Below are 12,270 nucleotides of genomic sequence, written 5' to 3' on the forward strand. Positions count from 1 at the left end.
CTTGTCGAGGTATAAAACAGTTGTCTCCAAGATGGGATACAGTCTCATGCCCTTTCAGGGGTTCATGGCTCTCGAACTGCTCAATATATTGAGTGACTCTAACCATAGGCAGTGGCGGAAGTGCCTGGAGTGGTCTATTATTTCATAGTCTCGCATGGGATTGAGGTCGTGGTGGGTAGCCCAGAAGTGCTCTGCGATTATGGACTGGTCGATCTCAGCAAGGCGGATTTCTCTGTCCTGTTCTGCAAGGTGGTCTTGAAGTCTCTCCTACGTAGCAGCTGTAAGAGCAATCTGCCTTGCTGAGACCGACCAGTCCGTAATCGCAGAGCACTTCTGGGCTACCCACCATGACCTCAATCCCAAGCGAGAATATGAAATAATAGACAACTCCAGGCACTTCCGCCACTGCCTATGGTTAGAGACACTCAACAAATTGAGCAATTCAAGAGCCATGAGCCGCTGCAAGGGCATGAGACTGCACCCCATCTTGGAGACAACTATTTTATACCTCGACAAGCGCTGGAGAAGAACTGCACATGTCACTGCAGCAACAATGAACGCCAGTTTAATGATTGAATAACGTGCCTTCACACGCCTCACTGCACGCATAACTGTATCTGGTAAGTTCAAATTGTGTTGTAAAAGAGACACGATTGTCTCGAAAGCCACAAAGTATTTATAATTAAAGATATTTTACTGGATTTATACGTTATCATTATTTCATTTCACCATGGATCCCAGTACAACAGGCCCATTTGTACTTATGAGTAGAATAGAGATTCTCTAGTCTCAACTGCTGAGTTAAACTATAGAAGAATGGTAACATTTATTTGTAATATGTCTTCAAAACGCTATAATGTTTGATGTCTCCTAATGCTCTGATAAAGAATAAAATAGAGATTCTCTAGTCTCAACTGCTGAGTTAAAATAAGAAGAATGGTAACACATTTATTTGTAATATGCCTTAAAAAAAAAAAGAATGTTTAATGTCTTCTAATGCTCTGATGAAGAATAGAATAGAGATTTTTTAATCTCAACCGCTGAGTTAAAATAACAAGAATGGTAACACCTTTATTTGTAATATGCCTTCAAAATGCTAGAATGTTTAATGTCTTCTAATGCTCTGATGAAGAGTAGAATAGAGATTTTTTAGTCTCAACTGCTGAGTTAAAATAACAAGAATGCTAACGCATTTATTCACGCTATTCATATGTAATCCACATTTAACTTCTCTCATATTTTACCAATGTATTAGGTGAAAATTCAATGTACCGCTGTTGTTTAATGTCATTAATAAATGTGTTTTGTTTTGGAATAATAGGTTTCTGCTAAATTTTCATCCACTAGGTAATAATCCAGGAATAGAAACCAGATATCCTTGGAAGGTTTTAGCGGCATTGAAGATTATATTGTTGAGAATCTTCAATGAAAAATTCACAACGCAGGTCAAAGCTGCAGCATTCAGGTCCCTACTCCCTGAATGCCGAGGGCCTTAGAGACTAGTCCTACTTCACCACTAGAAAAATAAATCGGGGAAAGCAGAAGGGGGAGTTAGAAACAAACTGTGCCTAAAATGCCATAACTACACTGATGGTAAAAGTACTAGAAACACCTAATCTTGCTTCCCCCTCCACCTCATAGCGGAAATGCCAACACTGCTCCCTCCATCTACTTAGATGTGTTTTTGTATGTTTCTATTCACATATACACATATTTACTATGTGAATACAGACATAGCAAATGTGTATATTCACTTCACTCTCTTTTCCTTCTGTCTCCTGCTGTTCTCTCCATCACCTTAAGTTGATGTGGAGTGCCAATCATTCTTCTGAGGGTTGTGCCTCTTATTTACTTACCCTGAGAAATCCCTCCCCTACACACCCTGTTTCTTCACTTTCACACAACTAATGGGAAGATTTCTACTCTCATTAGCTTTTTCAACTGTATCTCTAAGCCTTTCACAACATGAATAACTTTCTTTCCATACTAGTAGCGGACAGACTAGATGGCTTGGCTCTTCATGCCAGGGATGGGAGTGATAAACAAGGTGGCTTCCTTCATCTTACATGTGGAACTAACATTCTGTCATATCTTAAATGTAGGAACGCCATGACTGATATCCTGAACTACTGTACATCGATGAGACCTGATGTCTGTCAAGGAAGCTTTTTTTTTTTTTTTTTTTTTTTTTTTTTTTTTGGTGACAACCGTATAGTCTTGTTCTGTTTGCAGATCATTCTAGAGTTTTTCACTTCCTTCACAGTGATGATTTGCCCATTCATACACATGTCAGTATAATACTGTTAACATATACATCCATACAATACTGAATTTATGCTGAGAGATGTCTACTGTAAAAAATGAATAACATTGTGCTGCCTTAGCTTGGATACATCAATTGTTATAAATACCATATTGTCTCTGTTGTTGCATATCATTAACATTGAGACCACTGTCTACATCCTCCCAGTTGCTACATGCTGGAACTGAGAGAAGAGTTACTGAAATCCTCTGAGTCCAGTGGTGTGCTGGAACCTGCTTGTGTGAGCCAATTGTTAAATTTTCAAGAATTTTGCAAGTCAGTTGTTAAACTGACAACGGCTATAAATTGTAGTGCAGCACACACTTCAATCAACAATGGCTAGCAGCATTTGTGTGATAATGCTTGTATATGGTGACACAGAAAATCCAGTAACTACCAAGTTGCTAGAAAATTTTCCTAAAATCGCTATTTAGCACTGTTTAAATCATTGATTACAATATCTGAAATAAAACAAGTTAACATTTAAAAATATTTTAAGATAAAATTTATTCTATTTATCACCACTCTAATAAAAATCAAACTGAACTAGAAACTGTAGCTAAAGGACTTGAAATTAAAATTATTAAAACTGGTCGAGTACTGGGATCACATGGCCTAACCGCATGCCACCCATCGCATATCGATGGGTGGCATGTAGTTTACAAGCTGCTACTGCTGTATGGCACACATATACTGTGTTATATATGCATTTTTTAAGTTCTTCTTCTTCTTATTCTGGTCTGGAAAAGAGATTAGCTAACATTAATTTTTTGCAAGACTTTGCTTTAATGATAGACATTCTAAAGTATTTTCATTACTTTCAACTGCACTTCAGTCAAGATAAACTAATATTCAGAAAGTGCAAAAATTAATCAAATGTACAATAAGAGCTTTTGAAATTTTAAAAGGTTGGTACTGGAAACCATGAATCTCAAGTTGAAGATCTGATTAAATCAGATAAGCTTAAAGATATTCCATTTAATAAAAATAATAAATATTGCTCCGGGGACATGCGGTGGTCATTCCCGGACCTTTCCGCATCCTCTGTATTTGGTGATCATGGGTTCAAACTCTGGTCTAATTAAGGAGTGCGTGCTAAGCACTGTTGCTCCTGCCCACCTGGCTATGGAGGTGCCATTTCTGCGCAAGTACCTACAGATCTACAACCTTTCTAAAATTAGGTTTCCAGATCTGTATGTGGTTGCTCATGGTGCATCGTAATCATTGTCTTATACAGTGAGATTACCACCTCAAACACAGTTATTGTATGTCACTAACAGAACTCCAGTTGTACTGACAGTCTGCTTGCACTGTTCAGAGAACTTCATGTCAGACTGTACAATCATCCCAGGTTTTTCGTTTTACACGACCTCGAGTTTTGTGGCAACCAATTGGTATGTTATTCTGTGTTACTGCTATCCAAATTCAAAATGAATAACTGAAATGTTTCAAAAAATGCACAACAGTGGTGTAAATATAAAATTTTGCTAGACTGCATTATAAATGTTATATAAAGTTATCCACAAAAATAATATTGCTGAAAAATATAAAAATAGTATATAAAACCAAATATTTAATCAATAAATGAAATATCAGGATTATAGAAACTGTATCAGCACTACATATGCTTTTATTAAAGTAATAAAATTTTTGGTAGCAATGGCGAAAACATTTGCTGTTTTTATCCTGAATTCATGTTCAGTGGAAAGCATGACATGACTCCATTGCAGGAAGAGATTGTGTGAAACTTATAACCTTAGGATAAAAAAATCATAAGTTTATGGTTTTATTATCTTAAGCTTATAAATATCACACAACTGCTAGCAACTTACAACAAGCTGTAAACTAAACTGGCCAACATAATTAGGATACATTAAGAAAATCATGAATATCACATACCTTGTTAGATTAGGCAGCCAAGGTGTCATGTATTCCAAACATAAATGCTTCAGCTCAATACTAGATGCTCTAAATCCCTGAATACATTCTTCTAAGAACTCTAGAGTTAGGTGAAAAGCATTAACGGCCAGCTTCTCACTGATTTGTTTGATAAATATTGTATTGTTGGAAGGAATGCATAGACCTATATAAAAATATATACATAAATTACTTTCAAAAGTAAAAATATCCAGTATGCTGACAACTAAAAAAATATCAATTAAAACAAAATGCAATTGGAATACAAAGTGAAACTGACAAACAGGCTCAGAGAATAAATGGTTCAAAACAAATATCAAAATTAACTTTAGACAGTAATGGAATTTTGAAAATTTCTAGAGATGAAAACTTTATGGCTTTGGTAAACATAAATCAGACAACAATAAATGAAAGCTGCAATATCATTCTCCTCTGGTTTTATAAACTAGATTTTGCACTGAAATATATGATAAACTGTGTCTACAATTTCTTGGAAGTGCAAATAAGAGATGGGAGTAATTACTGAAGGATTTCAAGATAATTTGTGGAAAACAGAGATTATTTGAAACATACTAGAAATGACCTTGAAAACATAAATGTATGTAATTTATTTTATTCTTGTTACACAGAGCATTAAAACTATGATAAATGAATTAGCTTTCGGCTGGGTGGCAGCCTTCATCAGATTAAAATACTTTGAATGGCAGTTAGAATAGAGATGCACTGCCAGGATGGTGCGTGAGGCACGTGGTTAATTGTTTGTTGATCACATCTGTTAAGGACATCGATGGGGTAGCCACACCTCGTAAGGTCTACTTTGACTCTGGTGATCTCTTTGCACCTTTCATCTGCAGAGCTGGAGTGTGTCCAGGCGCAAGTTAGCAAGGTTCGGGTGGTTGAGAGGAGGTGGCCCCGTGAATGTGCTGACTGGAAGTTGGTAAATTGTGCTGGCCAACTGCAATATGTCACTTATTTATTGCCACTTGTAACTGTCTCTCAACAGTATTCATATTTTTCGCACGACATGAAATGCTAAGGTCATCTACAAACAGTGCTGTATCAATAGTGTTTGGAAGTTGTTCGGCAATGGTATTAATTGCAATTATAAAAAGTGTAGCACTGAGTACAGAGCCTTGGGTGACTCCTTGCAAGAATGCTTGGGATAACAAAGTTTTGAATCTAACCCGAAAAGTGCATTTGTACAGGAAGTTTTGTATGAAAATTGGGAGATGACCCCAAAGTCCATGTTGATATAATTCGCGGAGTATTCCATACTTCCACGTGGAATCATAAGCCTTATCGATATCAAAGCATAATGTGACATGATGTTCCAATCTAAGGAATGCATTTCACATGGAGTTCTCAAGTCGTACTAGAATATCTAGTGTTGATCTGTTTTGTCGGATAACAAATTGTGCAGCATGTATGAGATTAAAATTTTCTGCTGTTGGACTGTGGCGAAATATATTCCAGGCTTTACTTTGCTCTTTTTTAGCTGCACATTCGTCACTCCACCAGATTTTTGGGTGTATCGGCAATTTTGAAGAGGATTTTGTTATGTTTTTTCTGCTGCATGTAGTATTGTTTTTGTGACATGCTCAACAGCTTCATCAGTTGGGGATTCTCGGATTATCAGTGAGCTACTGTAGAATTTTAGTAGGATGATAAGAGGGGCTTGTTTAGTAATTCGATTTGTATGGGAAAATGATCACTGTGCAGTGGATCATTGTTTATTGTCCATTATAGGGTAGGATATAGGGCTGCTGTACAGATAGACAAGTCAATTGCAGTATTTGTTCTGGAAGGAAGGTGAATATATGTAAGTGACCCAACCTTTAGGAGGAGAAGATTATCATCTAAACATTTTTCAATTACTTTTCCTCTTCGATCAATGGTGTTGTTGCCCCATAGCATGTGATGCCCATTTAAATTTTGCAGAATGAGGAAAGGTGTAAGGAGTTGAGCTATGAGATTATCAAGATCATTTTGTTGAAAGCTATAACTAGGTGGAATGTAGTTAAGTGTGGGTTTTAGATATTCAAATGATATACTGTATTGAAATATATTAAAGTTTCATCAATAAGATTTAACTCTTTGGTACTGCAGATGGAAATATTGATTAACAGCAAATAATAAAGAAAAAAAAATACAAAAAAATTCAAAAGGCAAAGTCTAGTAACTTTCTGAATTAGCTTAAACCTAAAACTCATGGAATGAGTTTTAGGTTTAAGAGTTGTCTTACACCCTGGATATCTGAAATCAAAACTTTTTTGTTTTCCATACATGACCAGCATAAAATAAATATGCAAAAAAATTAAGTATTTATTAATTCTCTCTCTCTTACCTGCAGTTTCTAAAAGTTGTCCTTCAATCTTAAGATCAAAAGTTGCTGTTAAGGCACATAATAAGTTGTAAGCAGTTGTCCTCAAATTTGGATCAGAGCTACCCAAATTCAGCAGAGCCATATTAAGAAGTGTACCCGGAACATCCTTTGGCCTAATTTTTGTATGAACTGTAACAGAATCCTAAGAGAAAGAAAAAGATCACAAGAGCGACATAAGCACTAAGTGAAATTGAAAAATGTATCCATTACAACAATAATATGTTGTGATACACATGATTTCTTATATAACCATATATAATAACAATAATGCAGTAGAACTTGGATAAGAAGTTTTCCAAGGGACTGGAGGTTTAGAACTTCTTATGGGAAAACTTCTTAGAAGAAAAAATGACCCAAGGGTATGAAATAATAACTATACAAATGAAAATTAAAAGATACACATACATAAGTTAAAGATCAATTTTAGGTAATTTTTCAGAATTTCTAAATATTTTATTCTATCTATGGGGAACATTTTTAAACTGAGGAAATCTAATTGCTTAATGTTCCGTTCATTAAACCCATTACCAAGTTGGAAGGATGAGCTCATTTGGAGTTTCAACATACCTTAAAAGGTCAAAATTACAATAAGACAGAGAATCCACCAGAACTGTTCAGAAAAATCAGAACTTAACAGCAAATGCTTCACTGTGCTTCATGTGGTCGAAGCTATCCAATTATGGATATCAGTAAAAACAACTGCAATATGTCACTTCCATTATATCCAAATTTTTATACTCAAAAAGTTTTAAGGCTCAAAGCATCAGACCATGGAAAATTGACTAATTGAACAAGTCAGAGCGTAGCATAATTTTAGTTCATAGTAAACCACCGAACTAAATTCTTGAACTGGATTCTCGAATAGGCAACACTTCACCAGTGGATTCTCAGCGGCTACCACCACCCCTAGATGGTGGTATCTGCTGATAATAAGTAATATTAGTCTTCTCAGTGGTGAAGCATTGGAGGTAGTGAAATATCAGGGCAACTCACAATATGAGATGTAAAAAACAATGCCATTTCACCTACTTCGGTGGTTTACTATGAACTAAAATGACGCTTCGCAATAACTTGTTTGATTACCAAATGTTTATATTGTTAAATATTTTTTAATATTAAAAATAAAGTATTTCTATATTTAAAAAACAGAATAAGTGGGAAACTGTCATTATAATAATACAATGTGTATTCCTTATCACAAACTTTTTATGCAGGAAAATTTTTTACCCGGGGAAACTTCTTACGTGGGAAAATAATACATTATAATACATATAGGTGAAATTGGGACTTGAGAAACCAAACCTAGTACCGGGGAAATTTTCTTATGTGGGAATTTCATATCCGGGTCTACTGTATATGGTTATATAAGAAACATTCGCCTACCTTTTTTTTTTTTTTTTTTTTTTTGTCTTGATAATTCATGATATATGAAATGCTAAAATTTATATAAATATTATTAGTTCAGTTAAAACTAACCAAGTAATGTTTATCCATTCTGATTTCTTCCCTTCACTTTGTTGATTTTAAGCTACCTACTAATTACCAGTAAGTAAAAATAATAATAATATCATCAGATATGTTAATCATGAACTACAGTAGAAACTTGTAAATCCTATATCCTCGGGACCAAGCACATGCTGGAGTTTTGAAAATACAGGTAATATTCATATAACATAGTAGTTAGGTTCCTATAAAATCTCATGTAGTACAAAACTGTGTTATATGGGATGAACCAGTACAAAAGGGATGGGGGGGGGTTAGGAGAATTAGCAACTAAGGCCATATTGCCTTAGTTGCTAATGTATTTGGTGGCCCGAATACGGAGGATGCGTTATGTTCCAAAAGCTAACAAAAATACATCATTTTTTTATAACTATGGGAAACTTAATTTTTATCAAAAATAGTAATAACTGAACAAACGTCTTACAAACTCTGATTTGTTTGGGTTTTTTTTTTAGGAGCATTAGCAACTAAGGCCATATTGCTACGGGGATATGCGGTGGTCATTCCCTGACCTTTCAGGGAATGACGATAATTAGATGGGAGGGACTTTTCACCCTTTTTTAGGAACTGGGTGGATATGAGCAAATTTCCAAGCAGAAGGAAAAACACCTTTGGAATAAGAAAGTGAAAAACAAAGGGCAAAGAACAGCAGTAAGTTCAGGACCATAGGCTTTCAGAACAAGTGGAGAAATACCATCAGGACCTGAAGCTTTCTTAGCGTTGAATTACGTCAAATTCCTTCTGACATCCTTTTGACGGAAGACCACAGGAGGCATTCAATGGAGCATGTTGGGAATGGTGAAAGGTGTTTCACCAAGATCATTAATACATGAGTTGAAAGAAAAATGGGATGCTAGCAGGTCAGATTTATCCTTGGCTGAAATGACAACAGAACCATTTGGTTTTGACAAAGGTGGGAGCACAGATGGGCAAAAACTGCGGTCATTAGCTTTGGCAAGAGACCAGAATGTTCGGCTACCATTAGGGCAAGAAGCAAGGTTTCTACTCTTAGCGTGTTCAAAATCTAGTTTGGACTGATTAATGACTGCTTTAATGACTGTTGCGAGCTTTGGTGTAGGCAGAAAATGAAACTGAAGAATTGGAAACAAGCCAATTATAATATGTAACATTCTTCTCTTAAACAGCCTTAGCACATTTATTGGAAAACCAAGGTTTAGATAAAGGACAAGATTTTAAAGTGTAGTGTGGAATAAAGAATTCCATTCCTATAAGAATAATTTCACTGACACGATCAGAGCAAACATTGACATCAGAAGTTTTGAAACACTAATCCGACCAAGGAAAAGAAGAAAAGAAATCTCGCAGGTCATCCCATTTTGCATTCTTGTAATGCCAAACAAAATGAGGTTGGGAATAGCCATGAGATAAAGGCTCCATTGGAGAAGAGACAATCACCAAGTTTTGATCTGAGGTATCTAAAGGACCACTCACTTCGACCGTGTACTTAGAAGGGTTGTTTGTAAGAAAAAGATCAAGCGTTTTGTATGGTTATGGCTGTATGGTTACGATTGTCCGATATTCTTGTAGATAAATGTACAATCTGTGCAAGGTCATTAGAAATTGCAAAAGCCTCAGCATCTTGACCAGCTGAGTTGGTGTGACTAGAAAATGGAAGCCAGCTGGAGTTGTGAACATTAAAATCACCAAGGAAAATTACCTCACTGTTAGGAAAGTTGGACTGGAGAAAGTCAAGTTGCAAAGAGAGGAAGTCAAAGAGCTCCAAGTGATTAGTGGAGCTGGGAGAATGGTAGAAATAGCAGACGAAATTGACAGAATGAGGTAGAGAGATTTTAAGCCAGAGAAGATCGAAGAGAGGAGATTCCAAATTACCAATTCTCTGACAGGGAATATCGGAATGGACATATGCACAAGTACCACCTTTGAGGTGAAAGGAATCATACAGCGAATAATTTGGGCAACTGAGATGAGCAGTATTTGAATCAACCGATAACTGAGATTCTGACAGAAAAAGTTCATGGGGTTTGGCAGACTGCAAGTGGAAATGGACATCGTTGAGATTAGAATTGAGACCACATATATTTGTGAAATGAACTATGAAGTGTTTGGGAGGTTTAGATCTTTTCACAGATAAGCTTACTCCATTAGTTTGACAATTCATGGTGTATTCAATAGTAAGAAAAAGTGGGTGGGACATGCTGTATGAAGTAATGAAATTTTTGGATATGGCATACACATGGTAAGAATATACCCAGATCTTTGACATAATGTGGCCTCGACAATGCCCCCCCCACACACATACACACTACTCGGACTCCTTCCAGTCACTATGTGGCAGAGTAGAGATAGCAAGATTATACACTAGCTGATCTGGAAGCCTCCTAGAGAGTTACCAATAGGTTCGGTCCAGTGTACTAACTAACGGCCGGCCTGAGAACACCGTTTTAGAGCTTTACCCTCGAAATGTAAGGAAGATTGGATCTCGCCATGATATTCATCACAACCTCAAAAGTCATCAGTTATACTGCATGATGGAAGAGATGGGGAAGCTAAGGATAGAATACAAAAAAATACACCAATCAACAATAGTAACATAAAAAAATACTTTATTTCTGTCCCATATGTTGAACAGTGCCACAAACAACTTAACAGATTGCGGTGATTGCGACTCGTGTTATCAGGGTTCTATGCAGTTTTCTCTGAATTTTCGTGTTAATCAACACTAGGCCTCAGTTCATGCTTCTAGTTCAGCAGTGTCAGAATTAGCCTTTCATGCCAATAATGAAAAACATACTATTTTATTTAACGAGGACAAAATACTTTGTGTCCAACGTAATTATATGAGACTATTAATTGCAGAAAATGTTGAAATTAAATTGCATGAGAATTCTGTTAATGTTCACTGGCCTTATCTAATCTCTGACTCGTGGTCCTTAACGCACATGCGCGAATTCAAATAATCCCTATTTAAGTTCCATGCTCAACCCTATTCTGTAATTTTCATTCATGTGAACGAGACATACGGTCAAAAAGCATTGTCAGCTTCAGGAAGGAAAATCGTTTTGCATTTTTTTTTTATTAAATTAATTTTTTACTTAATTTTTAATTGTGTTAAATTGATTTTTATTAATTGTTAATTATTTCTTACTGTAATGTAAGATTTTCAATTTTTGTAATTGTTTTTGTTTTAATTTCTGGAAAGTATCATACAGAAGTGTTCTAAGTATCATATTGAGGTAAACTTCTCTTATTCTTTTACAAATATTGATATCAACGTAGAATGTACAGAGCATTATAGCTCTGGTTCATACTATCAAATTCATTTTTTTTTTTTTTTTTTAAATAAAAAATAAACTGCACTTTCTGATTTAGCTTCATGAGTTTTTGTAAGTTTTAATTAGCATAATGATGACCTTCTCTATATAGAGGCCACTAACATTCCATTAATGGTTTTAATTGCATTATAATCCATTTATTGTTAATCCACATATAATTTTATTAATAATTCACTTATTATTGGCATTAGCAAAGGTACATGATGCAAGAAAGCAAGCTTATATAGCATCAGCCAAAAAAAAAAAAAAAAAAAAAAACCCTTATTTCACCCATCCATTTGCTCCAAATGTTTGTCAAGTTCTGCCTTGAATCTATTTAAGCTATCAACTTCTACATCACCAGATGGAAGTTTGTTCCAGAAATCAACCACTCGCTGGCTAAAGGCAAACTTCTGCACATCTATCCTACAACCGCCTTTCCTCAATTTGAATTTATGCCCTCTCAGGCAATTATTCTGAGCAAGAGGAAGAATCCCATCTGCATTGAGTATGCTCAACCATTCAAGGCTTTATACACCTCAAACAGATCACCTCGCAGGTGCCTAGTCTCCAGAAACTGTAATTTGCAAAACTTAAGCCTTTCTTCGTAACCCTTTGTTCCCTTCATTAATCTCTCTGTACTCGTTCCAACAGCTCTACATCCTTCTTAAAATGAGGACTCCAGACCTGTATACAATTCAAGGTGTGGTCTGACCATTGCCTTATAAAGGGGATAATCACCTCCTTATCCCTGCTAGAAAAATTCCTGTATATCATTGATAAAACACCATGAGCTACTCTTACTGTCCGTCTGCACTGCTCAGAGAACTTCATATCTGCCTGCACAATTACCCCCAGATCCTTTTCATTCT

General features: G+C 35.8%; 1 protein-coding gene across 1 annotated transcript in view; it reads right to left on the minus strand.

Annotated features, from left to right (window-relative positions):
- Nf1 (neurofibromin 1) overlaps positions 1–12,270 on the minus strand; it is a 1,111,953-nt gene that overhangs the window by 306,644 nt on the left and 793,039 nt on the right. Inside the window, exons 38-39 of the mRNA XM_090369763.1 lie at positions 6,564–6,744; positions 4,202–4,385 (exon numbers count right to left, since the gene is read on the minus strand). Coding sequence (XP_090225889.1) covers positions 4,202–4,385; positions 6,564–6,744 — 365 coding nt within the window. The remainder of the gene's footprint in view (positions 1–4,201; positions 4,386–6,563; positions 6,745–12,270) is intronic.

Source organism: Mastigoproctus giganteus, chromosome 3 (assembly GCF_048544385.1).
Source record: "Mastigoproctus giganteus isolate SK-2022 chromosome 3, ASM4854438v1, whole genome shotgun sequence".
NCBI lineage: Eukaryota > Metazoa > Arthropoda > Arachnida > Uropygi > Thelyphonidae > Mastigoproctus > Mastigoproctus giganteus.